This window comes from Acartia tonsa, chromosome 14, assembly GCF_053477335.1.
Source record: "Acartia tonsa isolate MP-2025a chromosome 14, ASM5347733v1, whole genome shotgun sequence".
Classification (NCBI taxonomy): Eukaryota; Metazoa; Arthropoda; class Copepoda; order Calanoida; family Acartiidae; genus Acartia; species Acartia tonsa.
Genome location: NC_137273.1, coordinates 4381653 through 4409492, shown reverse-complemented (window position 1 = coordinate 4409492; position 27840 = coordinate 4381653). Strand labels below are relative to the sequence as shown.

Sequence of the window (27840 nt, the reverse complement as noted above, 5' to 3'; positions counted from 1 at the left end):
TTTAGGTTTAGGTTCAGACTTGAAAATTAAAAGTATTTTTGACTTCGAATTAAAGAATAAATTTTTTTTTGAAAAATTTGGTGATTTTATTTTTATTGTCAAGGATCCAGATCCGGTAGGATCCGGATCCGGATCCGCACTGACCAAATTTTGAGGATCCGGATCCGCATACAATCAATGCGAATCCGAAACTCTGATAATACATTTATAAATACGGATCATAAATATCACAATTATTTTATTATTTAGATCAGCAGCCATGGCCTCTACAGAAATCACTCTTTCAATCTTTAACATGATGACAGACACCCAGCCAACTGAAAATGTACACTACACAAGTTAAAATAGTACAAACCCAAATAAACACTGTAATATTGCTTTAAAATTAAAATTAGAATTGGTTTTAAAAATCTGTTTGTTTTGTACTTATGAATAAGGAAGACCTGCCTTCACCTCTTTCCATTTTCTCGTGGTTCACATCCTTCTTAAAAACCCTTTGCACATCACTGAATTCATTTAATTATCTTAAAAGTTAGACAATTTAGTTAGTTATCATTTTTGATACACATAATACCTTTCAAATAATGTAATAATTGTTTAGTTATTGTCTCATTTAATATAAAACAATTTCTAAAAATGTATCACATTATTATTTAATCATTTACAAACGCCACTTTTTACATTGTGTTTGTTAAAATATTTTATGATTTTTTTTGTACATTTCAGAGTAAAAATGTCTATGAACGGTTTAACAGCTATTCGACGCTACTCTGTTATGGTAACTTTGTTTCTCGTATTTATTCGAATCCGGTGGATAGGAACCGGTTCTCATCCATACAAAAAAACGATGTCTAGCATCACCTTCGGCCTTCGGCACCACGGGGCTAAAAAACTGGTTTTAATCTTATAATTGTACATTCTATATCCGCGGAAAGCCGTTTATAATACGGTGAAAGAAATAACTATTCTTGTTTTAAAGGCGAAGATACTCTATAATTCACTTTGTTTGTCCGTATATCTTTTGATTTGTAGGTGTGTTAGTCCGTCTTTGAGTCTGTATCGCTGGGTCGGTTTGTAAATCCAAGAGTTTGATTTTTTTGAGCATGGCTCTTTATGGACGTTGTCATCCATTTCTTTTTTTTAGAGAAGCTACAAAAAATGACACTGGTATATTATATGTAAGATTTCCCCGATTTGCCAGGGTTGTCAGGGTGTTTTTATCACATATGAATATCAAAATTAGTGGTTAATAAGTTTGGACTGAAATCAATATTATGGGAGGTCTTAAGGGATAAAATAGTGTATATCAACAGTTAAGGTATACAAAGCCAGCATCTACCAAGAATGAAATTAATTCGGGAAAAAATCACGGAACCTATACGTGGTTTTCAGCTGTCGTTGGGGGGCAACACATCGAAAAATTGACGACCTCTCCATTTGCCCCCCAAATATTATTTTAGATTTATTTTCCTTGTTGGTTATACCTGATACAAAGCTACCCATTATGTAGATTATAATGATTGGTTTATATGTTTGGACTTTGTTAGTTTGAACCAAGTATAACCAAGATTGATTAAAAGTATCAAAATTTTTAAGTCAACTAATATGAGAACGTAGATGTAAAACCTTGGGGAGAAAAGTTTTTGGTTATCTTTCGGTTTAAGTTAATATCTTTCCTTTTTAGGAAAAACAGGAGCTTAAATTTAACAGTGAAAGCAAAATAGGCTTTAGAGTTAAAAAGGTATTTATCATTTTAGTAGAAAAGCTACTCTATACTTCGATATGTCCGTCCACCCGTATAAGAGAAAATAAGTGTTACATTCATTCAAATTACAGCACAAATTTCATCAGACTATTTCAATAATATTTTCAATTTTTACATTTGATCTTTCCCTCAAAGACCATAAAACACTGAAGTCCCTATCCTTTCAATTTTAAAATAATTTTAAATAAGAGGGGTGTTTTTATTTTTATTTTATATAATTAACCTGATCTATAGTAAAAACAACACATAAGAACTATCCCCTGTCCCCTTTATTTTTAATTTATTTCAAATGAGGTTTAGGGGGGGGGGTGCTTCTCAACTAAGAACTTTGACGAAAAACCGTCAATATTTTTAACTTAGATCCTTGATTCCATTGAAGCTGGTGATGTAATTCCCGAAGCAGAGATAGGTGAGGAATTTTTTTTTAGCATTTATCACTTTTATGTTTTACGACAGTTTGATTAACTCATTCTATCAATCGTTGACTAAAACCTTTGAGTCCTTTTTTTTATTTTGATTGGTTGTTAAATTTTGTTGGTCAAATGTTGAAGCAATTTTCGGGAAGGAAGAAGATATTGGACTTTTAATAACAAAGTTTGATTAACTCATTCTATCAATCGTTGACTTTAATCAAAGCTTGCTTGATTGCTCGCAAAATGCAACTTTTTCGACCAATATTTTTTTTAATGGTATATCAAGATTCGAAATCTACCTTTTACATAGATTTTTCTTCTTATCTAGTTGCGAACATAGTTGACAAATTAGAGAAAAATCTTCTAATTGGTAAGTAAACATTTTGATTCACTAATTCAATTTAGGAAAAGTATTAGATTGACAAACAGAAAAAGTTGAAGGGTCATAAAAGAGAGAGAGAGAGTAAAAGAAAGATGATCTAGAAAATAACAAAACCTTTTAGTACTGTTTTATGACCTCTAATGACGGACCAAGTACATTATATACTAGATGCTCATTGATATAAAGAATATTTACAAAAAAAAATCAAGCCACCAATCTTATTTAGCAGCAAAGAAAGGGGTATAGTCCTTTCCACGACATCCCTCCATAAGGGGTGATTAGTCGTATTTTTAAAATGGCTTTTTATAGGTTATTTTAGGTTAGGTTAGGTTATATTGTGTTAGGTGATTGCCCCACAGGGTTAGGTAATTGGCCCCGCAGGGTTAGAGCCCCCCGCAGGGGCTAGAAATAGGAGAAAAGCTACTGTGAAAAATACGAAGAATCGCCCCTTATGGAGGGATGTCGTGGAAAGGACTATACCCAAAGAAAGTTATATTTTCCCCCAGAGCCTCAGTAACTGACTGACGGACAGACATACAAAATTAATTTTAAAATATCTTTGCTACTAGAAAAGCAAAAACAAGATACTATTAAGATATTTAGATAATTTACTGTAGCATTATTTTAATATTTCAAAGTTATAATGTTTTCAACCTATTAGTATAATTAAATAACACTATTATAAGACATGAAGATATATTTATAATTCCAAAATATTTTTATTATTTTGTCTCTTGTAAAAAAGAATCAATTACTATTAGCATTGTCATTTTAAGCATCGAAGCAAGAATGACGACATTCTAAAAATAATTATTGCATAAAGAGAGGGGTAGGTTTCTGGTAGAATCCGTAAAGGTGTGTGTTTTAAGGCTTAAAAATAGTATTAGAACGTTAATATTCACTAAATATGTGTATTTCTTATTGAAAAGAAGTATAGACAAAATTTTTTTTTTACAGTTAACATAAATTTGTTCTACTACTGCTTTTAACTTAAACTTAAACTTTTTAACACATAACCTTCACGGATTTTACCAGAAACCTACCCCTCTCTTTGTACTAATTATCACTGAAAATATATAGCATCAGTGATCTCCTACTTTTGTGAGAAGAAACAAGAAAATCCTGAACATGTTCTTTCAAGTAAGTTGATTATTATATTTTTGGATTTGATAAAGGCATTTGACACTGTTCCTTCATTTTATTAACTTCAACACAGACAGACTTAATTTTCTACTTTTTATTCGAAAACTAACGATTTCAGGTTATTTTGTAAGTAAAGCTAATCTATTAAGAGGATTTCTTTGTGCTTTGGAGGTTTTTTTGTCTTTATTTCAATATTGTTTTAAGCCGGAAAACATTAAAGATGCACAATAAAACATAAAGCATTATCACTTTTTATAGACGAAGGACTGGATAACAATATGAAACTTCAGAAAGCTTTGTTCGTCCTTCAAAACCTTTATTCAAATCTTGAGGAAAGGTAAAGTTATCTTGGTTATTTTCCAAATGACTATTTTATTTATGAGTAAATTATCCAACTAAAAATATCGATTTATGAGCTTAATGCTTTTTAGTGTAATTTTTAAGTTGTCTATCTGCCATTCCATCCGTTGAGTTTTTTTGGTACAAAGAGAAGAAATTTACATACAAAACACAGAAACAAATACAGTCAAAGAGACATATTGAAAAACATACATGAAGACATACAGACATACAATCAAAACTGACATATAGATATACAGACAAACAGACAAACAGGCATACAGACAAACAAGCATAAAACAGACATCAAAAAGACATCAACAGACATCAAACAGACATCAAACAGACATCAAACAAACATCAAACAGACATCAAACAGACATCAAACAGACATCAAACAGACATCAAACAGACATCAAACAGACATCAAACAGACATCAAACATACATCAAACAGACATCAAACAGACAGCAAACAGACATCAAACAGACATTAAACAGACATCAAACTGACATCAAACAGACATCAAACAGACATCAAACAGACATCAAACAGACATCAAACAGACATCAAACAGACATCAAACAGACATCAAACAGACATCAAACAGACATCAAACAGACATCAAACAGACATCAAACAGACATCAAACAGACATCAAACAGACATCAAACATACATCAAACAGACATCAAACAAACATCAAACAGACATCAAACAGACATCAAACAGGCATACAGACAAACAAGCATCAAACAGACATCAAACAGACATCAAACAGACATCAAACAGACATCAAACAGACATCAAACAGACATCAAACAGACATCAAACAGACATCAAACAGACATCAAACAGACATCAAACAGACATCAAACAGACATCAAACATACATACAAACATACAGTCAAACTGACACACAGAACAACACAGACATTGATACATATTTCTGTATCCAGGTATAAAGAGAATGCCGAGTTCGAAGCCCAGCGTGCTGGTCACCAGGATGGTAGAGCCAGCCCTGTAGAGAAACCTGACAAACTCGCGGTTAAACAGCAAATACAGAGACTCAATGAAATATCTAAATTGGTAATTTTGCTTGTAGTCAGTAAATGTAGACTATCTAGATGATCAATTACTTTATTGGACCAATAGGAACGCATAATTCGACTCGTTTAGAAAAAAAATAATCATTTACAAAAACTCTTTTATTTTACTAAAAGAGAGTCTAAACTCCCAAACAATAAAGGTACTAAGAAAGAGAGGGAATGTCTGATTGAGCCAATAGGAGAATCGCATCGGAATTTACATTGGATCTCATTGGTTGAAATTATGTACACATTTTCCTACGAAGGCATGTTTTTTTTCATTTCATATATACATAAAAGTCAGCTGTTAACAGTATATTTTCTTAGTAGAAAGCTTTGCGGAATCAGAATTAATTGCCCAAAATTTCGTTTACAATTTGAAAGCTTGAAACAAAGTTGGATTCTTAAAAGAAAAGTTAGGCTGGCAACTCGCTGGTGAGGCAAAATTATTTTTGTGAAAAATCCTCCAAAATCGAATAAAAAAATTTACAAAAATGAAATAAAATCTTAAGAGGGTTATTAACATATGATTTTGTTTAATTTTTGTAGATTTTTAATGTGCTTTTGGATGATTTTTCACAAAAATAATTTTGCCTCACTATCGAATAGCGAGTCTATCATTTTTTAAGAATCCACATCAGCTTGAGTCGAAAGTAAACAATACTTTTGTCTGCTAGGAATGTTCTCTCTTAGATTTGACGAAAAAAGGGTTCAGAATATTCTTCTACTCTTCTATTTCTATTTCCCAAACATTATACTTAACTAGCGGCTATGACTGTAGGGGCACCTGAGGTGGTGGGAGGTAAAATTTGACCCCCTCATTTTTCATTTCAGTTTTAAAAAGTAAAAGTAAAAAAGAAATGTTAGGAGAGAGAAAAAATTGTTAGAAGGGGGGGGGGGGTTAAAGGTACCTTCCCTAAAATAGCTACAAACCTTCCCAGGACTAATGAGTAGCTACACTGTAAAGGAGAACCATATGCGAGATCCTTCGGTACAGATAGACACATAGAGATCCTGTTACTTTTATATAGGGTTCATAAAAATGTTTTTACTAAAATGTTTTAGGAAGAGAAGTTTCAATACATGTCCAGAGATACAATCTTCCTTATAGGTGGGTAATTTATAGTATGGCCCAGAATCCGTTTGATTTCCGCTGGATTAAAACCAGTTCTGACAAATACTGAAAATTTATACATCGTGTTGTATTTAGACAATCCCTCCTTAAACAAAAAGACTAAAAATCATAGATTTAATCCCTTTGTTCCCCCCAGCCCTTTACCCATATGAGTCAACAAAACTGGAATTAATCGTATATTTTTTCATCTTTTTATCCGCGGAAACTGTCTACTATATGATGCAATAGATAAATATTAAATCAAATTTTAAAGTATTTATATTAATTTTTAAAAATTCATGGTTCTCAAAAGAAAATTATTAAAAAATTAGTTTACAAAGATTTTTTATTATTATGCTTTATTTTTAATCATATTTTACCAAAAGTAAAAAATGTGTAAATTTGATGAACTATTAACAAAAAAATATCTTTAAAGGTAGACTTCATATTTTGTTTCTTCTCATTTTTTGATTTGTTAGAAATTTAGCTTAACCTTAGTTTAAATCAAACTTCATAGCTATGTGTATGTAGTGGCCAGACAGGATTTAGGCTAGTTGGGCTTCTTTGAAAATGGGTTATAGTTGTTATTAGATATGCCCTATAAAGTTATGAATTAATTTTGCTTATGATAAGATTTCTTGCTCAAATACAAACCGCAAGGAATCTATATGTAAATCCTGTTTAACCCTCCCTATCCAGAGATAGGGCGGGCGCGAAGGGGAAGGTAGACCAGCCCTCTCTAATAACGTGGAGCTCCTCATGTACACAACTTCTTTAGTATTATCTGCGCTTTTCAACATTATATTTCAATCAACCTGTGTTGCTATTTTGTAGCGTTACTTTGAATCTTTTCTTAACTTACCTCGTCCAACCGAACGTTTCCATGGAGCTCATACCCTACCGTCACAACATGTAAAATTGTTAATTTTCATCTCATTTTAATGTTTAGCTCAAGATTTATTTGGTGGAGGGGGAATCAAAGAATATCTAGAAACTGCTGATAAAAATCAACAGGTATATGTGACATAAAATAGCCTAAAACATGCCTATCCCTGTTTCAGGTATAGTTCTCTTTCGGTAACGCCTATTAAGGGGCCTTTTGTCGTATTTTCACAGTAGATTTTCTCCTATTTCTTTCCCCTGCGGGGGGCTCTAAACCTGCGGGGACAATTGCCTAACCTAACCTAAAATAACCTACCAAAAACTAATGTAAAAATACGACAAAACGCCCCTTAAGAGGCGATGTCTATTTCTTATTCACTCAAAATATTAATCATCCAAAAGACTAACAAAAAGCTTGGATAATTCTTATTTTTTTATATTTTGAATAGGTTGAGGACTTTTATGATAAGTTTCGTGAGTTTAAAGACCACGCGAGACCCCTGGTGTTGAAAACTAGATCTACAACTGCCAAGGAATATCAGATTCTGCTTAGCAAAGTCAGGTACAGTATTTACAGTATGGTTTCAAAACCGATCAATATCCGACGGATTAGAACCGGTTCTAGGCCATACTGATAATTCTTGTATCATATCATATTATATCCAGTTTTCTATCATAATATGCAAACCAGTTTTGTTAGACCGTCCCTTCTGCATCTCAGGACTAACAAAACTAGTTTTAATCTTATAATTGTACATTTTTATATCCGCAGAAAGCTGTTTATAATTCAATGCCATAAATAACTATTATACAAATTTTCTAGCTTTCATTATAGATGAAAAATTTAGTATACAGATCTTAAGAGATAAAACAATTGATATTAAATGTAAATTAGACTGAACCCAAAGTTTTAAAAACCGCGATATCTTATTCGTTGGCTGAAAACTTTGACCAAAGTTATTAATTTTTAATTTGTTAGTTTTGAACTAGCAATGACCAAGCTTTTATTCTACAGAATGGGTTATCTTGTTCAACATTTGAGTTGAATATTTATTTATCATCCATTGTCTTATCTGTTCTTAGGTCATATGAGCAGAATAAGTTGATTAGAGATGAGCTGCAACAAGATCTAAACGCTGTGTACAAAAGCAGAGAAGAAATTCTAGGTAAACATATCTTAATTTCTGTATTTTTATCTACTCGGCTACTTAGATCTTTGGTTCTTTTAAAAGCAAAGCAATATAGAATTACCCTGGTAATGCAGGACTGTGATAATAAAGGAGAAATTACATTCACTCATCTTTTATTTAATATATATACAGATTAATTATTTTGTGTTGGTCTCATTATGTTCAACCTAAGAAAAATTACACTCAATATTGGATAGTTGAAATTTTGTAGAAATGTAGCATTCACTCTATGATTCAATTTGTTGTCTATAATAATGAGATTTGTTTCATGTGGTGAAAATATAATCTTCTTAGATGTTGGAATATTTTTCTTAAAATTCTTAAGAAGAATACCCTCTTTAATGAGCAACTATTTCATACATTTATTTGTATCCTTATAATAAAGTAACAAGATGTCTGTCTGTCTATCTGTCTGTACCGAAGGATCTCGCTAACCGCTGAACCGATCGGGTCTTCCTTAGCAGGGTAGCTTCTCATAGGTCCCGGGAAGGTTTCCAACTATTTTTGGAGAGCGTACAACCTCCCTCCCATGAGAAATCACTAGAAATCGAAATTTTTATTTTAAGTATAGAGACTCCTATGTAACATTGCGAGGTATCGTAGAAAGAGACTCCTACACAATAAAAAAAACTAAGCATTTAAAGTGCCACTAGAGGCTTCAAGGGGCGTAGCCGCTAGTGTATGTATATGGCTTTAAAACTTTCTTGGTTTTTGATAATTCTTCAACCACTATGTAATTATGTATTTATAGGAGATCGAAGGAAAGAAGCCGATGAGTTGAGATTAAGAATTCAGGTTACAAATTATGAATATCTACATATATATTTACAATGATTTTATGACGCTTCACTCTCAGACATTTAAAAATAAACTGCTTGAAATAACTGGTTTTGTAATATGCATGTAATAAGGTGCAAAAAATCTCGCAATGAAACAATAATTAATGTCGACCTGTAAGAAAATCTAATTTTTTTAGCAATATGACAAATATTTCAGCAATGTAAAGATGGAGCTTTGGTTAGAATCCAAGAAGTTCAAAAACTTACTGCAATAAGGTAAAACAATATATGTACAGAAAATAATTTGGTGAAAACTTGAAGATAGCTCTTATAATGTGTTTGAATAGTAGCCTAAACAACTTTTATGTGTACATATTTAGTAATTACTACTCTTTCTTTTCTCTCTTATTTTATTAATTTGCTATTATTTTACTATTAAGCATAATTGTCCTTGTTTAAAGCATTAGATAACCATTTTACTTAATTTAGTTTTAAAACAGATAATAAAGAACAATTTATATATTTTTTTCTAAATATTATGGTGCTTCTTTCAATCACATAACGTTGGACATTTAATTTGAAATCTATTTTGCAAGGCATGTTCTATAGAACTTTTCTTTCCTATGGGGCTACCTGTACACAATATAAGCTAACATAAGGTAAAATCTTAGTACCCTCCCCCCCCCCCCCTTATTTTAAATTATTTTGAAATAAGGCTGGTTAGGGGGGAGGGTGTATGTTCTAAACTCGATTACCTTGTTTATTACAGGATAAAGAAGGTGCAGGAGGAAAGTGAGAGCAAGCAGGCAGAATTTAAAGAAAGAATTCAGACACTCAATAAACAAAAACAGGATCAGGTACATTTAAAAGTAGATTTTAGAAGTAATAGGATGTCTGTATATGTGTCTGAATAATATCAAAAACAAAATATTTGTAATACTATTGTAACATTTATTCCAGTATGGCTTCTATACTAATTTAATATTTGCTGTATGATTAGGACCGGTTTTGAGCCATACTGAAAAATCATGAATTGTATTGTATTATAGACCACTCAATAAACTTAAATCATTTTTGTTTGCCCTTATATTATAATTTTTAACATCACTTTCCGCGGAAAACTGTCTATTATTCGATAATAAATATTACAAAGCACACATTTTTTTAACACAGGTCACGCTAAGGCCGAAATAACTTGTTTAACAACTGTTTTTTTCGGAAAGTTAAAATCTTTTTCTCGTATTCATTCGAATCCGGTGGATAGGAACCGGTTTTCATCCATACGAAAAAACTATGTCTAGCATCGTATTATATCCAGCTTTTTACGAATATAAAAATGTACAATCATAAGATTAAAACCAGTTTTTTTAGCCGGTGCCTTCGGCACCTCGGGGCTAAAAAAATGGTTTTAATCTTATAATTTTACATTCTATATACGATGCGAGAAATAACTATTACTGAATTCTTAACAAGGGTTTTCATTTTAGTGCGTCATTCACTGGGAAGCAGAGAGAGAAAGACGACATACAAACAAGGAGCTTGAGGCCAGAGTATTTGCTCTCATCCAGAAATATGATCAGGTACAAGTCATATTTTAATTAATATGGAAGACGACTTTTAAACGATTAAAACTCACGTTGTAAAAGATGGCGTAAAATTAAACTATGAACAGCATATCACACAGTGGGATCTTTTGCAAAAAAAGGGACATTAAGAGTAAAAGTAAACTTCAACAAATAAGCTTGTATTTGAAGAAATAATGTAATTTTTTGCTTTAGCCAGGAAATAACTTAAATTTTGCCTCTGTTAACTTCTAATGTACATATGGTAAGTACGTCTGGCGGTTTTGTTACGATTTGAATATTTTAACAAAATACATCTATGTAAATATTTCTTCAATGCAAACAATGTTTGTGAACATGAATATAGCATCAGGTGCACCCAGTTCGAGTCCCGGAATTTTTAGGTAGGACCAGTATAAGTAAAATAGGACACTTATAAGGCATGTTTTCAAATGTTTTTTTTTACAGATATAAACAACAATAACATAATTTTCAAAACACTTTTGATTTTGTGTTAATACCTTTATTCTAAGTCTAGCTATCTTCATTTAAAGTTTGTATAAGAATATAAACATAATAACTTATAATATATTCTCTCTCAAACGTATATTCTCTCTCTCTCTCTGATGCAAATATAATGTTTTTGCAATATTATAATTAATCCCCAAATTTGAATTTCTGCTGGACCAAAACCAGTTAGAAATACAATTTTTTTTAAAACACTTAAAATTTAGCATATTTAATTGCTAAAATAAAAGTATTTTTAAGTCATCTTTATTTAACGACTCCTTTATCCCTTAAATGTCCATTAAAACCGCGAGAACGGCAAAAATCGTTAAAAATCACGCCAATGGCGGCAAATATCTGCAAAACGGTTTGCCAGAGACAAATGATGCACCAAGTCAAGAAAGATCCGCCTTAAAAAGTTTGAAAATATTGCAGAGATGACTTTGGGCTCTAAAATGACTCCTTCCTCCTCTAACAAAAGAAAATTTGAAATTAACAAGAACGTAATTGTTCAAACCATGCAATGTAAAATGCTCAATTACTCAAAAACAACCGGGAGGCCCCAGGTTGTGAAAACTGTTTTATACACAATACATGTTGCATATTAATATTATTATTGCGAAACCCAGGGCCTCCTGGCCTTTTTTGGGTAAAATTGAGAAAACTGGTTTTTTTGGGTTAAAAATCTTATTATTTTTGGTGAAATTTTCTCACAAAATGTCAATTTACACCACCAAAAAAATATTTTTTTAAAATTTTTCTTTAATTAGACATTAGTACAGGTATCTGAAAAGTACCTCAATCAAAATTTATTTGCAAAACTGAACATAAATGTATTTATTGTTGCTTTGAAAAAATTGTGTAAAAAAATCTGGAAAATCATCAAAACTGAAAAGAAATTTTTCACTACCTTTTTTAAAAATGGCATAAATCCGCCAAAAATTAATATTTTAAAAAAATTTCTTTTCTAGCTGTCTACTTACAGCCATTATTAATTCCTATGATAGATAAAAGTCGATTTTAAATTTTTTTAATGTCCCGATTTTTTTCAAAAGATCCCACTGTGTATCAACTCAAAAATTGGATCCATCAGCTATTCAATTTATTTTTATTTTCTTCTAAGTGTATTATTGAATTTTAAAATCCTCTAATATTAAAATTAAAAATGACTTAGAATAATGTGAAAATATTTTAAGGAAATGTTTGATTATCATGAAAGAATACACAAGGTAAATATTGTCTTTTTATGTATTTTTACATCATTAGAAAATTTTGAATAATTATATTAAGACAAACTGTATACAGTATTTCAGTTACCTCGTTCCTAAATCTCATTGTGTGAATCTTTATATACAACACAATATTTGTTTTACATTAACATGTGAAGAGAGCAAACATGCTGGAAACAATTTAAAATGTCTGAATAAATATGTAAAATTGATATTTTGTTTGTGAGTTAACCTCTTATGTTTATTTAATTATATAGGAAGAAGAGGAGTATAACCAAGCATTTGAGAAGCTTCAATATGTTGAACATCAGTTGGAATTGTTGGAAGTTCAAAGGTATTGTCTATCAATCTGCCATTTATCTATCTACTGTATAACCATCAGGGTGGGTCCATTTTGGAATTTCATATTAGTACACATTGGCAAGGGTTACTGGGCCAATATAAAACCCTGTGAAACTTGAAAGAGGTTTTTTGATCCAAAAACAACAGGCGCGCGGGGGGTATAAATGTGCTCGCCCCCTTATAAAACAAAAATTTTAAATTCCTTCAAACACAGGCATGTTGCATATGACCGCATTGAAATGCTGATTACAGATCTGAAAACTGTTTTTAAAAAATATTGATTCAGTCTGAAATGATTTTCAAATAACCTACCAAAATAAACGATTTTGACTAAATCAGCTGTTTTTAGGTACTTACTGAGATCTTATTTGAACTATGAGCAATATTTTTCAAAATGGTTTTCAGATTCGTAATCAGCATTTCAATGCGGTCATTTTGATATGCAACAAGCCTGTGTTTGAAGGATTTTTTTGTTTTATAAGGGGGTGGGCACTTTTTATACCCCCCGCGCGCCCGTTGATTTTAGAATAAAAACCCCATTCAAGTTTCACAAGGTTTTATATTGGCCCAGTAACCCTTGCCAATGTGTACTAATAAGAAAATCCAAAAAAGATGGCAAATAGACCCGCCCTAATAACCATCTATTTTCCAGCTACTTATCTACCCATCCATTTAGCTACTTTCCTATTTATCTATGTATACATCTACTTACCTGAGTATTAGGCTACCTTTACATCTAGTTACCGATCCATCGCTATCTACCCATCTAGCTATCTATCAATCTAGCTACCTATCCATCAAGCCACCTATACATCTAGCTAACTATTCATTTATCTACCTATCCTTTAAGCTACATATACAAATAGCTTTCTATCCGTCCAACTACCAATCCATCTAGTTACTTATCTATTCAGCTCCATACACATCAAGCATCCTTTAATTCTAGCTACCTAACTATTTAGCTATCTATCCAGCCATCTACCTATTCTTATTGGTATCACCATCTATACATTTATCTTTTATCCATCTAGTTGTATATTTGGCTACCTAACCATCCAGTTAAATTGAACTCCTAAGTACCTATGCAACTAATATATATTCTAGAGATGAGATATTAGAACAGAAGAAGCAAGAAGAAATTGCTGAAAGAAATGCTAAAATGGAAGAAATTCAAAAGTAAGTTTTTAAACTTATTTAAATTTAATTTTTTTTTTGTAGAATTATTTATAATATTCGGTTTTGTATGTTTATAATATCTCGAAAACAGTTGATTAGATAAGGAAAAGTCAATGATTTAAGGAAATCTTGGAATTGCCAAGTTTGTAAGCAAAGCTATTCTATAATTCACTTTATCCGTCTGTCAGTCAGTACAGCCGTAACATTCTTCGAGAAATGGTATTCTCTCATCTGCTATTCAAGATAGACGGCTCATTTTTTGTGAATATTCCCCACACCTATTAGCAACCAGTTTGTAATTCACATTATCCGTCAGTCTCTCAGTCATGATACAAAAAAAGATATAAAAAAAATAAAATAGAAAAATGTTTCGTGTTTTTGACAACAAATCTATTCTTTTCATCAAATGCTCTTAAAAGTTCCTTGTCCATATTTCCATCCATGATTTTTTTGAGCCACGCCATTTATGGATATTGTCATTCATGTTTAATATTCAGTATTAATTATAAAATATTTTTAGACGGCGAGCTGCCATAACTATTCAACGCGGCTGGCGTGACATGAAAGCAAAACTGGCGGCGGCTAAGCGCAAGAAGAGCAAGATGAAGAGGAAATAAAAAAGCCAAATATTTTTGTGAAGATTCCTCTGATAATTAAGCATAAAATAAACAACTAGCTCTTACCGTCACTTTATCCACACCCGCTATAAAGAATATTTGATTTTTGTTGGTAAATTGATTGTTTTCAAATGATAAAAATAATATAAAAAAAAGCACTTTCTTACTTAGTCCTGTAATTGAGTATCCCATTGTCTTTAAAAGTTTTGTATTTATAAAAGTAAAAGTATGTCTGTATGTCTGGTGTATGAAGGATTTCTCTAGCCGCCGAGCTAATATGGTTCTCCTTTACAGTGTAGCTTATCATAGGTCCCTGGAAAGGTTTATAATCATTGGGGGAGGCAACCACTACAATCCCAAAAGATATCGCTACTAGGAAAAAAGGCCTTTATAAAAAAAATTACTTCTTCTACTAAAACTAAAATTTAGTTTGAAGTAGTCGATTCTCCCCCACAGACCTGGAGTAACCATAGAAGCCTCTAGGGGCGTAGCCGCTAGTTATATTGTATAAGCTGCTTATGTATATTGGCATGTAACGTTTCATCCACGTAGCATTTTGATTAAAAATAAATGTACTATGATATTTATTTATATTTTACATTTTTATATGTTTTGTAATTTTATAATAAAATTATTCATAAACAATAATGATACTTTTTATTATTTCAAAGATAAAATATATAATACTAGCGAATAAGCCCCCGTCGTCTAAGGGCTTTGTATTTGAAGGGGCAAAGACGCGCTAAAAATAGCTGAAAACCATCCGAAGACTTGATTCTGATATCAAAATGGCCTAAAACCATCACCGTAGCCATGTGAAGCTTACATAAAATAGAGAAATGAATCAGTTTAGTAATTAATGAGATCTTAAGCTTCAGGCAAAAAAAAACTTACTACTTCATATAATAGGATTATACAGTTACAATAAGGTATCTTATTTTATCATACTTCTATCACAAATAACACATTTCTTTTCCTGTATATAACCATTTGATGATAACACAATTGCTTTGATCATAAGAAAAAATATATTTTAAATATTTCTTACAGGCTAGACTTTTGGATCATGTTACTTGTAAGTGCAGCGCTGCATCTAACTTTGCTAAACCTACAAGTAACATGTTAAAAGGGAGATAAAAAAAGGAGATAGGCAGACAGTGTTAGTTATATTTTTATTAAAAATAAGCTTTTTAGTCATTTCTAAAGAACTTCAAAACCCCAAACAACTTTCTTCATCTTGAACCAAATTAAACCAGAACCTTCCTACATAGTTATTTGGATGAATACATGTGAAGGGATTGCTATAATGATAATGAATTTTACAATTTGTGCAACCAGATTTCTATTCAATTTCATATGTTATTATTTATTAATATTTTTGAATATTTTCAAAACCATTAATAAACTAATAAATGTTTAGCTAACGAATTAATCTTAATTGTTTCTATTTATAATCATATTAGTATCTCTATAGGGAATGGAGATGGGAAATTGCTGCACCTACAAGTAAAATGTATGAGTTTGCTGCACCTACAAGTAACATGTGATGAGCACTGCATCTACAAGTAACATGATCCAGACGTTTAAATCACGAAAAAAGCAATTTAAGATTGTTCACTAATAACACTCTTCTGTTTCTCTATCTAACACTCCCCCCCCCCCCTCCATGTTTTGCTACTCCCTATCAAAACCCTGATTCTGTTTATATACTACTAGCGTGTACGTTCCTAAAGACATCTAGGGGTCCTTGATGGCGAGGGGGGGGGGGGTGGCAGTCGAACACCCCACTTTTAATTGTAGAATTAAAAAGAAAAAGTTGGAAGTGTAGTGGTATCCTTCCCAAAAATAGTTATAAATTTTCTCAGGACCTGTAAGAAGCTACCCTGTAAATGAGAACCATATCGGTTCAGGGGTTAGCAAGATTCTTTGGTACACACAGATCCTTTTATTTTATTATAACAATTATTTATACAGTTGTGTTAATCATCCCTTTAGAGTGCAGCAAATGATGATTCCCAGGGGAAATAAGAGAAAGGCAGCACATAATGCTCCTAAAAAAATTTAATATTAATATTGAAAATATTTTAAAATCTTAAACCTTTTATTATAATTGCGAATTCCCTCAAAGTGTCTTTTTGCGCACATAAACGTACCCATCCATATTTTGAAAAAAAGGGGGGTATTGTGGTATTCGGCAACCGTGAGCCATGTCTATGGCACCCCTGATCTGGGGTTCGGTGGAGGGTCAATGGCCCTCCCCCGAGTCCTGGGGAAGGGGTCTAGTGACCCCCTCCCTACGCTTAGAATTAATGATTTGAATCTGTCATGTTTATTATGGTTAACTGTATTCTTAATTCTCCCCCACCCTTTCCAGGGATGGGGGAATCATTATTGCCCAAACTGACCATTGTATATGTATTATTTATGCTTTCATGTTATGATTATTTATTCCTATCCATGTAATTATTGTTTGTTGTATATAGCTTCAGTATCTCTTAACCCTTCAATAAAGTGACAACTGAAAATAGATGTTGATCATTATCTAGTGAAAGCTAGAGAAGCGTAGCTTCTCTATAGTAAGGTGTCCACGTCTGTCACACTGCCGTAATCTAATTGAACTCCGGTGTCTGCCATTTATCCTCGGCGGATACCACAACTTTGGTGTCAGCTGTGAGATTACGGCGAACCACAAGTGTAGAGCAGACGCGCATCTGAGGCTAAGGTACTCCCAGCAGTGAATCTGGCAAAACTGACGCAAGCAACCTGAATTACCCACCCTGGACAGCAAAGTTTAACTCTGCATCCGGCAGTTGTGGAAGCGAAACAGCGAAATCTGACGAATAACCGCGAGCAGCGCTGATATCTAACGGAGAATTGAGCGCCAAAAGGGCTGAAACAGGCCTGCGGACAGGCTGAAACAAGCCAAATACGTGTAGACGGCCGAAAATAGGCCAGCTTTACTGCAAGAAATAGCAGGATCCGAACCAGTGGCGCTAGCAGGACGGGACATTCCCTGCCGCCATCAGCCGGATTTGGATCAGCGGCGCTAGCAGGACGGGACATTCCCTGCCGCCGATGGGCTGAAACATGCCACATAGCTGCAAGCTGCGAGCTAACATACGGGTGTAGTGCACCAGAACAGAGAAAAACTACATCAACCCCGAGTCTCCTGAGAAGCTACAACGCAGCCACCCATCTAGAAAACAGATATTATATCACATTTGCAGGGATTACCACCCTAGTGTGATGGCCAAACAATAGATTTATGAGCAAAGCTTGGCAAACAAATTGTTGTGTTGTGATAAATCTAAGAATAGAACAGGCTTGGATTACTGTGTATTGTGATAACAGCTAAAAATAGAACAGAGTTGGTCAACAAATCTGTTATGCAATTGTGATAAGAACAAAAATAGAAGCTAGATGTAATATAATCAAAACAATCTCAAGCCCACAGCACAACAACAATACACCCCTTATTCCAAGGGAAGGGGAGGGGGCCCCTCTCCATTGAAGGCAAATACAATCAGGGTGATATAACAGATAAGCCTAAGATTAAGAAGAAAAGGCCCTATTACACCAGCACACAGTTACCCCCCTCCCTCACAGGGGGAACGGACGGAGTTACCCCCGTCCCCTCACGCGCTTCCCCCTTCCTACCCACACTAGACTAAGTCCGTCTGTAGTGTGGAGCTAGCGATCGGATACACAGAGCGCCATTCACGGGTAGCGCAACAGAGTGCGGAAAATATCATAAATCCAACGGACGAAGCGGACCAATGAGAGAGCGAGCTGAGGGGTGAGAGCGCGTTTTCCCCGTGTGCGCGGATTTGACGGCGCGAACGCGCGTTACAAGGACAGAAGATTCCACGCACACACACACACACACACACTCTCACACCAGAGCGGAGCTACTCCATAGCATTTAACAGGGGTATTTTTAGCAAATAAAGAATTGCAAGTTTCTTTCCTCCTAGCTCTAGTGTGATAAGGGAAAACCCAATCAGTTCCTGACAGCAGTTCAGACCCTCAACATCTATCTACCTCAACACCTAACTATTGATAAGTACAGCTAAGTTATATCTTTGCAACTAAACTCCCAACCTAGTGATACAAACAGTGTTGGCTGTTAGGCTAGGAAGCCTCAAGTGACAAACCATTCATTGTAGTACTGTATAACTTTGTGCCCGCCGTTTCACCGTTGACCCAATGGACCAGCATCAAGTCCCAGGAGGTGACCAAGCCCCAGGATGGCTCCAGGATGACCCTCAGCCGGCCCCAGCCGAGTACCGCAAGCTGATGCTGAGCAATCTGCCGGAGTTTAGAGGGCCGCCCAAGCAATCCTGGTCGGCACATATCCGCCGACTTGAGATGTCATGGGCGGCTTACCGCGTGCCACCTCATGATTCCCTCAACCGCCGCAACGCCCTACTACTGTCATTGGTAGGGCAAGCGGCGGAAATGGCGTCCCATCTGTTTGGCGAGGCAGGCCAAGCCTTGACCTACGAACAGGTCAAGACCGAGTGTGAATTGCTATTTCGCCCTGCTTTTGAAACCCAAACGCTTAAACAAGCGTTTAGGGATTACAAGCAACACTCGACAGAACCTATACAAGCGTACATATCAACTAAGTGCGCCTTGTATAGGGACGCCTACAACCATGAGGATCTTGAGTTGTTGGTGGACGAATTAAATCGTGGAATTCGTAACGCCAATGTAAAACGCCTCATGATGAACCATGAAATTGCGAGTGTACCTGAGTACACTCGCAAGGCCATGTTCACCGTGACCATGGTTACTAAGCAGCTGAAGGAAGGTGTGTGCTTAGTGGACTCGACCGACGGGCTGACTGGATCTGCCTGCATCCAGTTGCCCCAATATGACGAGTCGGAGCCAATGGAGATTGGCTCCTTGGCTCCGGGTCTCCACCAGATGGGGAAGGTCGCTCCAGATGACAAGGTTCCAGGCAGCTGCTACCGCTGCCAGGGGAGAGGCCACCGAGCTCGAGACTGTCCAACGCCTGTGGAAGTTAGCCTAGAGGAGAGGCGCACCCAGCCACGCCGTGACCGTTCTGCCAAGTGTGAGCGTTGCCACTATGACGGTCACACGGCGGCCGATTGTAGAGCTGACTGGGCCCAGGTAGCCAGCCGCAGGCGCACCGCCGACAAGGGTGCCCCTCCAGGGAAGCCCAGCAGAGTGGCCCATATGGAAGGGAGCGCGCCCCCAGCACCACCACCGCAAGCAGCCGCCCCCAGAGCTGCGGACCGAGCCGATGGGATGCCGCAGTTCGGGACTGTCCCAGCTAGGATCAACGTACTGGGCGGCGCGGCTGAACCCAACCGGGTTGGCCTAGGCTTCAGTCTTAACCATCTGGGGCCAGAGCTGATACAGCCCAACAACATAGCCGAGCCAGAGGTGCTGAGGCCCCAGCCTTTCAGCCTCAACATGATGGAACCTGCCCGACTGAGCCTACCCAGCAAGAGTGGAGGGGCGCTGCCCAGCGTCCCTGAGACGGTGTATGGGGAGGCCCTGGCAGCCGCTGAACGAGAGAGGCAGGAGGTGCTAGCCAGCACCTCTGCATCGATGTATGGGACGCCACCCGGCGTCGCCACCTGGGATGATGGGGGGGTGCTATCCAGCGCCTCCCACCTGGTGCCTGGGGCGACAACCGTCGCCGCCACCGAGATACCTGGATCCTGGAACGAGCCAGCCTCCAACCTGATGTCTGGGGCGACAACCGTCGCCGCCACCGAGAGACCTGAGTCCTGGAACGAGCCAGCGGTCCCGGAGGAAGGGGTGACACCCGTCACCCCCAGCCAGCCAGCGCCACCAGTCTGCAGGGAGAGCCCAGCTACATGCCAGCCAGCGCCACCAGCCTGCAGGGAGAGCCCAGCTACATGCCATCCAGAGCCCTCTACCAGCCAAGGGAACCCAGCTGCTCACCATCAGGATAAGTTGAATTTGTTAAATGTGTTGTATCCAAAATATTGTAAACACCCAGCCTTGCCTGTGCCCCCTGCACCTGAGGCTGGGGAGATTGAAATTTGGGAAAATAAGGACTTGCCTGTGCCACATGCACCTGAGTTCCTAGGGCAGGGGAGGGCATTGAGTAAGGGCGAGCCTGTGCCACATGCACTTCAGCCCCATGCCACTGGGCATGCCTTGGACCAGGGAAGGGAGCACTTAGGGCTAGGGGAGCCGACACCCAGGCAAGTGCCAGTCGCTTGCCAGTCTGTCATTGGGGAGGGTATCGGGGTGCCTCGGCCGCATACAGATAACGCTCAATGGAAATTTGTGTCTAGCCAGGAGCAGCCCAGCCGTGTCCAGCCCCAAGAAGCAGCCGTGACCAGAGCCGGAGATCCCCAGCCGCGTGTACGAGGAAGATGGTTACCTGGAAGCCTCTCCCATTGGTGGATGGTCCTGTGGGGCCTCCTGCTGGCAGCCGTGTGGCCTACAACCAGCTACGTCCTGGTGGGGTGGGACTGTGCCAACCCCACCCATGTCACGTCTTACAATAAAGAAAAGATGTGTGACACGGAGCCCCTACACCAGGAGGTGCCCCTGGGCCATGAAATACACGTCCTGCAGCAAGTCAAGGTGAGGGAAACCACTGGGTTCAGCTGTCAGCTCACCGTGTCCCAGTGGACATTCAGGTGTGGGGTATGGGGTCACCTCAAGGTGACCTCGGTCCCCACCCTCATGAGGCCAACCAAGATAGACCCAGAAGCGTGCCGAGACCTGGCCAGGAACCGAGTATACACGTTGCCAGGCAAGACCCAGCCACTGACGTTCCAGCTGAACCACCCCCTGTTCTTCACCATCGACATGGTGGGCGCCCTCGTCAACAGCCCCGAGGGGGTGGGTTGCGAGGGGGAGGACGTCCACTTTGAGGGCCAGCTATACCGCAATGAATTAGTGCTCCAGGAGCGGCGGCTGCTGGTCAAGGAGGAGACCTATGTGGTGGAGGATGGACGGGTGGAGTCCCAGTCTGACCACCTGACCCTCGAGTGTCCCCATTCTGAGCTGTCCTGTATCACTGGGGAAGCAACCTACGTGTGGGACCACCTGGGAAGAGATTGCCCCTTGAGGCTGATCCGCAGCCTCCAGCCCAGCCTGGTGAGGGATGCATATCTGGTTGACCATCAGGCCCAGTTTTTCATCAACATGACCAACCCCACCTCAATTGTGAACTGCGACTTCGAGGCCCATGCCACCAACCATCCAGCGTTGTTCGTGGCAGCTGACCCAGCCGCGGCTGCGCTGCCCAGAGTGTCGGCCAGGGACGTTGACGTTCCCCTTCAAGCACAGATCCATGCAGGTTATATTGGGTTTACCCTGGAAACGCGCATGAAAAGCACTGCAGCGGAAGAAGTAGCGGCCAACTGCTGGAAGCTCCAGCAACTAGATCCGGCCCACCCGGTGCGTGTCCAGGGGAGCACGTTCTCGGTACTGAGGGGAGACATCCTGCTGCAGCTGACCTGCCAAAGGCACAAGTATGTTGTCCGCGAACACAAGGAGTGTTGGGACAAAGTGCCAGTGGAGCCCACAGGTTTTGTAGACGCTGTGACACGGGTATACAGTGAGCACGCCACCAAGATTCCCTGCTCCTCCACCTACCCCCTGACTGTGCACGCGGAGGAAGGCTGGATAGAGTTAACCCCTGCTCCCAAGAAGAGGCCACCCCCGCTGGATACGCCTAAGCAGTTGTTGACAGAACCCTTAGATGACTTCAGTTCAGGTGGTTTGTATTTGCAGGCTGAGTTGAACGACTGGCAACAACTGCTGGCGTTCCCAGCATACAAGAGTGCCATGCTGACCGGCCTATCCTATGGCTCCTGCGTTCAGCAAGGCAGCTGTTCGGCCACAGGAGACCATGGGATAGTGTCCTACAACATTGACCGACTGGCGGAGGAAGGAGAGGCAGCCCTGGATGTCTGGGCAGGATTTAGACAAGCCATCCACGAGTGGGGAGATGGCGCCGCCATACTGTGCTTGCTGTTGCTGATCCTCAAACTGCTGGGGGACCTAACCATCATTTCTCTGGCAGCAGCACAAGGAGGAGTCCGGGCAGCCCTGAATGCGATATCACAAGTGTTCCTGTACCATCCAGCTTTATATAGGAAAGCGCTGGCTAGAGCCAGGCTCAACCATGCCAAGTCCCGGGACTTTTCAGTGGACTGGGATGCCATTCCCATCGGCAGGGAAGCAGCCGAGGAAATGGTGTCTATGAAATCAACTGACAGCGGGCATGACCGCCCAGGTAGGCCAGGACCGCCCTCTGGCAGACCCCGCGGCCCCTCAGGAGGACAGGCCGCTGCTCAGACAATCAACCTGGCAGCCAGTGCCCCAGCCGCTGCCAACAACAACCCGCAGGCCCCACTGCTGACCGTTCCAGCAACAACTGTGCCACCAGCAAACCTGATACCTGCCGGCGCTGACCAACGTATCCAACTCAAGTCAGCCTCTGCCTTCTGTCCCACATTGGGAGCCCATCAACCCTAAGAAGATACTCACCACTAGGATTCCATTGAATCATTATCGTTTGTATATATTTTAGCCCTAAGGAGCGGGCCGAAGGCCTCAACCACTGTCGGAAGTCTGATAGGGAAACCACCTCCCAGCCTTCCGAGGGGAGAGTTGTGGTATTCGGCAACCGTGAGCCATGTCTATGGCACCCCTGATCTGGGGTTCGGTGGAGGGTCAATGGCCCTCCCCCGAGTCCTGGGGAAGGGGTCTAGTGACCCCCTCCCTACGCTTAGAATTAATGATTTGAATCTGTCATGTTTATTATGGTTAACTGTATTCTTAATTCTCCCCCACCCTTTCCAGGGATGGGGGAATCATTATTGCCCAAACTGACCATTGTATATGTATTATTTATGCTTTCATGTTATGATTATTTATTCCTATCCATGTAATTATTGTTTGTTGTATATAGCTTCAGTATCTCTTAACCCTTCAATAAAGTGACAACTGAAAATAGATGTTGATCATTATCTAGTGAAAGCTAGAGAAGCGTAGCTTCTCTATAGTAAGGTGTCCACGTCTGTCACACTGCCGTAATCTAATTGAACTCCGGTGTCTGCCATTTATCCTCGGCGGATACCACAGTATAATGGGTGGCCCAACACGGTTAGTGTATTACAGGCATATAACCCGCAGGTTTACAGCCCCAACAAGGTGGAGTGAGCATTCTTGGTAGACTTGATCCAAAAACTTACCTACGGGATAATTGTCTTCTACATCACCCCCACAATAAGTACATTTGTTTCTTAACAGAAAAAAAACAAGGATAACATCACCACCTATAGCGTAGCTCAGATGCATTAGCTATTTTTTTTGTACTGTAAATGGTACCCTAGTTAAGTTAAGCAGAAAGTATTTAAGTATGTGTTTTAAAAGAAAACAGTAATAAACAAGTGCTTTTCGACATTGACTGGTTTATTTACAGCACTTTGGCCTTATAAATTGTTAATTTTGATATTATATTACATTTTTAGAATATAAAAGAGCAACAAAAGTCTGAAATATGGTCGGGGGAGGGGGGGGGGGCCCGGGGGGGTTAAGGTCACCCTCAAATTGTCTATATCAATATCAATCTTCATGATCAACTTTACTTTTTATTTAGTCTTGATATGTTTTCAAAATAACTTGAAGGGTATTTACCCCGATAGTATAGTATTTCCACAAGTCGAAGCTCTACTCCCCCCCCCCCCCTCCGAATATACTTAAATGATATTGTACTTGTTATACAAGTAAATATATCCTGTTAATAAATATAATAATAATAATTACCCAATAATCTTTTTATATTCCTCTGGGTTATTATTGCGACATTTGCTGCACCATCCGTATAATGCATTACTGAAATAACAATAAATATATACGTTTAGATGTATACAAATTCCAGTGGTGGGGACTTTTTTCGTCTGCTAGCAAATTGCTTTCTGCTGTTTTGCAGCTCTTTGGCTGTGTTAATATTTTCGACGCTATTGGCTTATATTCAAATATATCCTTTTCCCGTGAACATGCAGTAATTTAACCCCTGCCCTCTCTAATATTTTTCTTTAATGAAGCAACAACAGTTATATTCAACAAGGATGACAACATCCATAAATGTAAAGCACCAAAATCAGACAAACAAACAGACTAAACTTAAAAAGAATTTTTTTTTAAAAAGTCAACATCTTTTAAATGTTTATTGTGTTGTCAAAAAAAAAAAAATAATCATATTTTAAATTGATGTACGGAATTTCTGTTAATTATTCTAGAGTTGCTCCGGTTTGTAAATTGTACCTAACTTTTACAGGAATCATAATGGCAAGTTTTTCATTAATAAAAATATTTAACTTGTTAAAATTAACAAACAATAAAACAGTGCCATATGGTCATAGGGTAGCTTTGCTTTTACCTAAAATAATTATCCCTGATAAAAGTGAATTGTTGACCATATTTGGCATAAAAGTTGAATTGGCAACAAAATAATAACATATATCTTTTAAAGGGAAACTTTTCTATAATTAGGGTCGGTCCATCTGTCCGTGACGGATAGCTTTTTTGTTAAATTAGGCATGTTAGAATTGTCCTATCGATTTCAAACTTTGCATGATGTTTCCTGAAGTAGTTAGGTACGATTTAGAAAGCGGAGCAACTCGTTACCAGAATGTCCGTATGTTCATTTTAAATATGTTGATTTTAACTTTTTAACAACTAATTTTTATGTGATAAAATCATCCGATTTTTCTGATTTTTGGAATAATGATTTCAGGAACAACAAAGTATAATGTCATAGGTGAAGCATCTCTATAATCAAGTCCAAAAAGTTTTAATAGGTCCTTAAAAATTTTCCTGTATTTAAGCAGTTTTTGATCAAATTTACTAACAAATTGTTTCTACCGTTGTTCATTTACATTCTGATTTTTTATTTCATATACTCTATCTATAGAGCTTCACTTCTATGGATGTTGTCTTCCTTGTAATCATTTAAGTTATCCAATTTAAGCTAGCAAGTTTGTTATTATAGTCACTTTGACAATAACAAAGCATTTGACATTCAACTAAAAAAAAGTTACCTTGGCGTCTAAATTTCAGTTTCAAAACTTTATATACCTTAAAAAGTGTAAAAAGAGAAATATATATACTTTTCTTTTGATATTGTAAAGGAGATGATTAAAGTCCCTCCACAGATTATGGCGTCATACGATAAAATAACCAATGAGAGGCCAGCATAAATTTTACCATTGGTCAATTACAGTATATACTGGCCTCTTATTGGCTCTTCTATTGTATGACGTCACAATCTGTGTAGGGACTTTAATCACCATCTATTGTAAAGGAGGTTACTTCAAAGTGCCCAGCGAACACAGAACCCCAAACCCCTCCTTATATTTCTTTATGGTTAACCACCGTGGGCTACCCTGTACCGAATATAACCTAACCTAAAGGGAAAAACTAAAAGGGGAAGGTTCGGTTCTGTTTTCTTATTTTAGAAACTTAAACTTCAGAAATTTTAGCACTTTAAGAAAACCACCAATGATAAAAATGATTCTCTGTTTTTAATATAAAATTTTCCTGATTTTTTGTTTCTTGATCACACTCACATAAAGCAACAATTCTAAAAAATAAATATATTTTTAGAAGAATTTACATGCTGAACTGTGTTTGTAAAAATCGGACCAAACTAGTATTACGGAGGAGGACAGACAAAAACACTTTTTTTGAAGCTTCTCCAATAAAGACAAGAACGTCATCGCATAAATAAAAGCATTTAATATTTTTAGAATGATATCTTATGTATTGTCACAGCAACCATCGTGTAACTTTTAAAGATGATTTTATATTTTATGATGACAATTTGCTGATGTTTTCAATATAATAAAATTTAGTAAACTTTTATGTATATTACTGGAAATTTTGCTATTTCTTTTAATTAAAAAAATGTTTTATTTGTCTATTTATGGACATAATTTGTTCTTGTTTTTGTATTATTTGTTTATTCTATTAAGTAATGTTTACACACTTCTCCATGGAATACATGTTTGAAATTAGTGTGAGAATACAGGGATCTTAAGAGATAAGATAATGATCAATAAATTGATGTACATCCCTAATGCTGTTAATCAAAATTAGTGGTTGAAACATTTGAACACCAAACAACCAATCAACATTCAATAAAGTCTCCAAAGTTATTAAGCCAACGAATAAGAAAACGTTATTATAAAACTTTGGGGGCTAGCGTATAACTAGCCTATTCTCTTCGGTAAGAATATTATTTAGGACATGTCCATTTTGGGTGTTTTTAATTAACAATTTTTGTTAAACCACCGAAACCCTCCCCATTATTTTTAATCATTGAAGAAATATTAGTATGGCCCCACATTTACAAGCTATTATTACTGTTTTTTTTAAATATTGAACCATATCTTACCTATAAAAAGCATATTAATTGCATTTTTTTATAATTTCGTTTTTTGTTTCAATGTTTTATTAATCTTTTAAACGACACTTAGTTTGTGATATGAAATAATTTTTAAAGTTGGCATTTGAAATATTTATTTCATCAAATAGATTGCCTTATAAAAACCTTTAATTTCCCAGCTTAGGTTCTTTAATAGTTTCTCAAACTCATATTCCATAGATAAGTATATTGTAAACATCACGCAAACAATCAGTTTAAATGAATTACTTTATTACACTACAAATGCGTATCATACAAAAAAATACTAATTGCTGCGCTAATTTTAGATCTTGATAATTGTAATTTTCAGGAGGGCTTGACATTGTTGCTGAAATCGACAAAAGCAGTTAAAGCTACGCGGCTGCGTCTCACATAATGCCTTATGGTGCGGTTGGTGCTTTTTTAATCGTCGCGGCTGCAGCTTACTCAAGCATCACGGCTAAATATTACTTTGGCTGCCGAGCCTTATTAAAAAATAACTAGCAGCTGTGCCCCTAGCATATTAGGAATCTGTATTGCGATAAGTAACAAGGGGGTAAAAATAGCTTAAAACTATCTCAGGGTATAAATTTAAAAACAAAATAGCCATCCCAGGACACTAGTCGCCGGAAGGAAAAAGCAGTTTTTTGAAATAGGCTCTCTGAGATTATTACATATTCTAATATATACATATATAGACTAATGAAAAATGCAAAAAACGAAATCAAAAGCGTTACTTCTTGGGAGAAAATCCGGGAAAAAGATTTTAGCTAATTTTAACCTAAAATTTACATTGACAAGCCTGCAAAAAATATACAGACATTTTAAACTTGTCATTGCTCAGCACCTAGAAGTGGTAGAAAAATGCTACGCATACCAT

General features: G+C 37.2%; 1 protein-coding gene and 1 long non-coding RNA gene across 2 annotated transcripts; one reads left to right on the top strand and one right to left on the bottom strand.

Moving 5' to 3' along the window:
• Nucleotides 1–733: 733 nt before the first annotated feature.
• On the top strand, nt 734–15169 carry LOC145306384 (uncharacterized). The gene is made up of 19 exons (XM_080148477.1): nt 734–778; nt 1685–1741; nt 2126–2174; nt 2507–2548; nt 3641–3700; nt 3962–4040; nt 5001–5130; nt 6195–6240; nt 7193–7257; nt 7575–7687; nt 8209–8291; nt 9067–9110; nt 9312–9370; nt 9864–9951; nt 10582–10674; nt 12360–12392; nt 12650–12726; nt 13839–13910; nt 14431–15169. Exons 1-19 carry the CDS (start codon nt 734–736, stop codon nt 14525–14527), a joined length of 1332 nt encoding a protein of 443 aa, XP_080004603.1. The 3' UTR covers nt 14528–15169.
• A 1346-nt stretch (nt 15170–16515) lies between these two features.
• Nucleotides 16516–24457, bottom strand: LOC145306161 (uncharacterized). Its single transcript, XR_013874908.1, has 3 exons — nt 24320–24457; nt 23746–23795; nt 16516–16578 (listed from the first exon to the last, which is right to left on the bottom strand). It is a non-coding gene; the product is annotated as an uncharacterized LOC145306161 (long non-coding RNA).
• Between the last annotated feature and the right edge of the window lie 3383 nt (nt 24458–27840).

Excerpts from the sequence above, each read along its gene's own strand:
- LOC145306384 (XM_080148477.1), top strand. The coding sequence starts at position 734 with ATGTCTATGAACGGTTTAACAGCTATTCGACGCTACTCTGTTATG. Across the intron at positions 9,952-10,581 it reads ATAAACAAAAACAGGATCAG|TGCGTCATTCACTGGGAAGC; the intron begins GTACATTTAAAA and ends TTTTCATTTTAG. Across the intron at positions 12,727-13,838 it reads GAATTGTTGGAAGTTCAAAG|AGATGAGATATTAGAACAGA; the intron begins GTATTGTCTATC and ends TATATATTCTAG.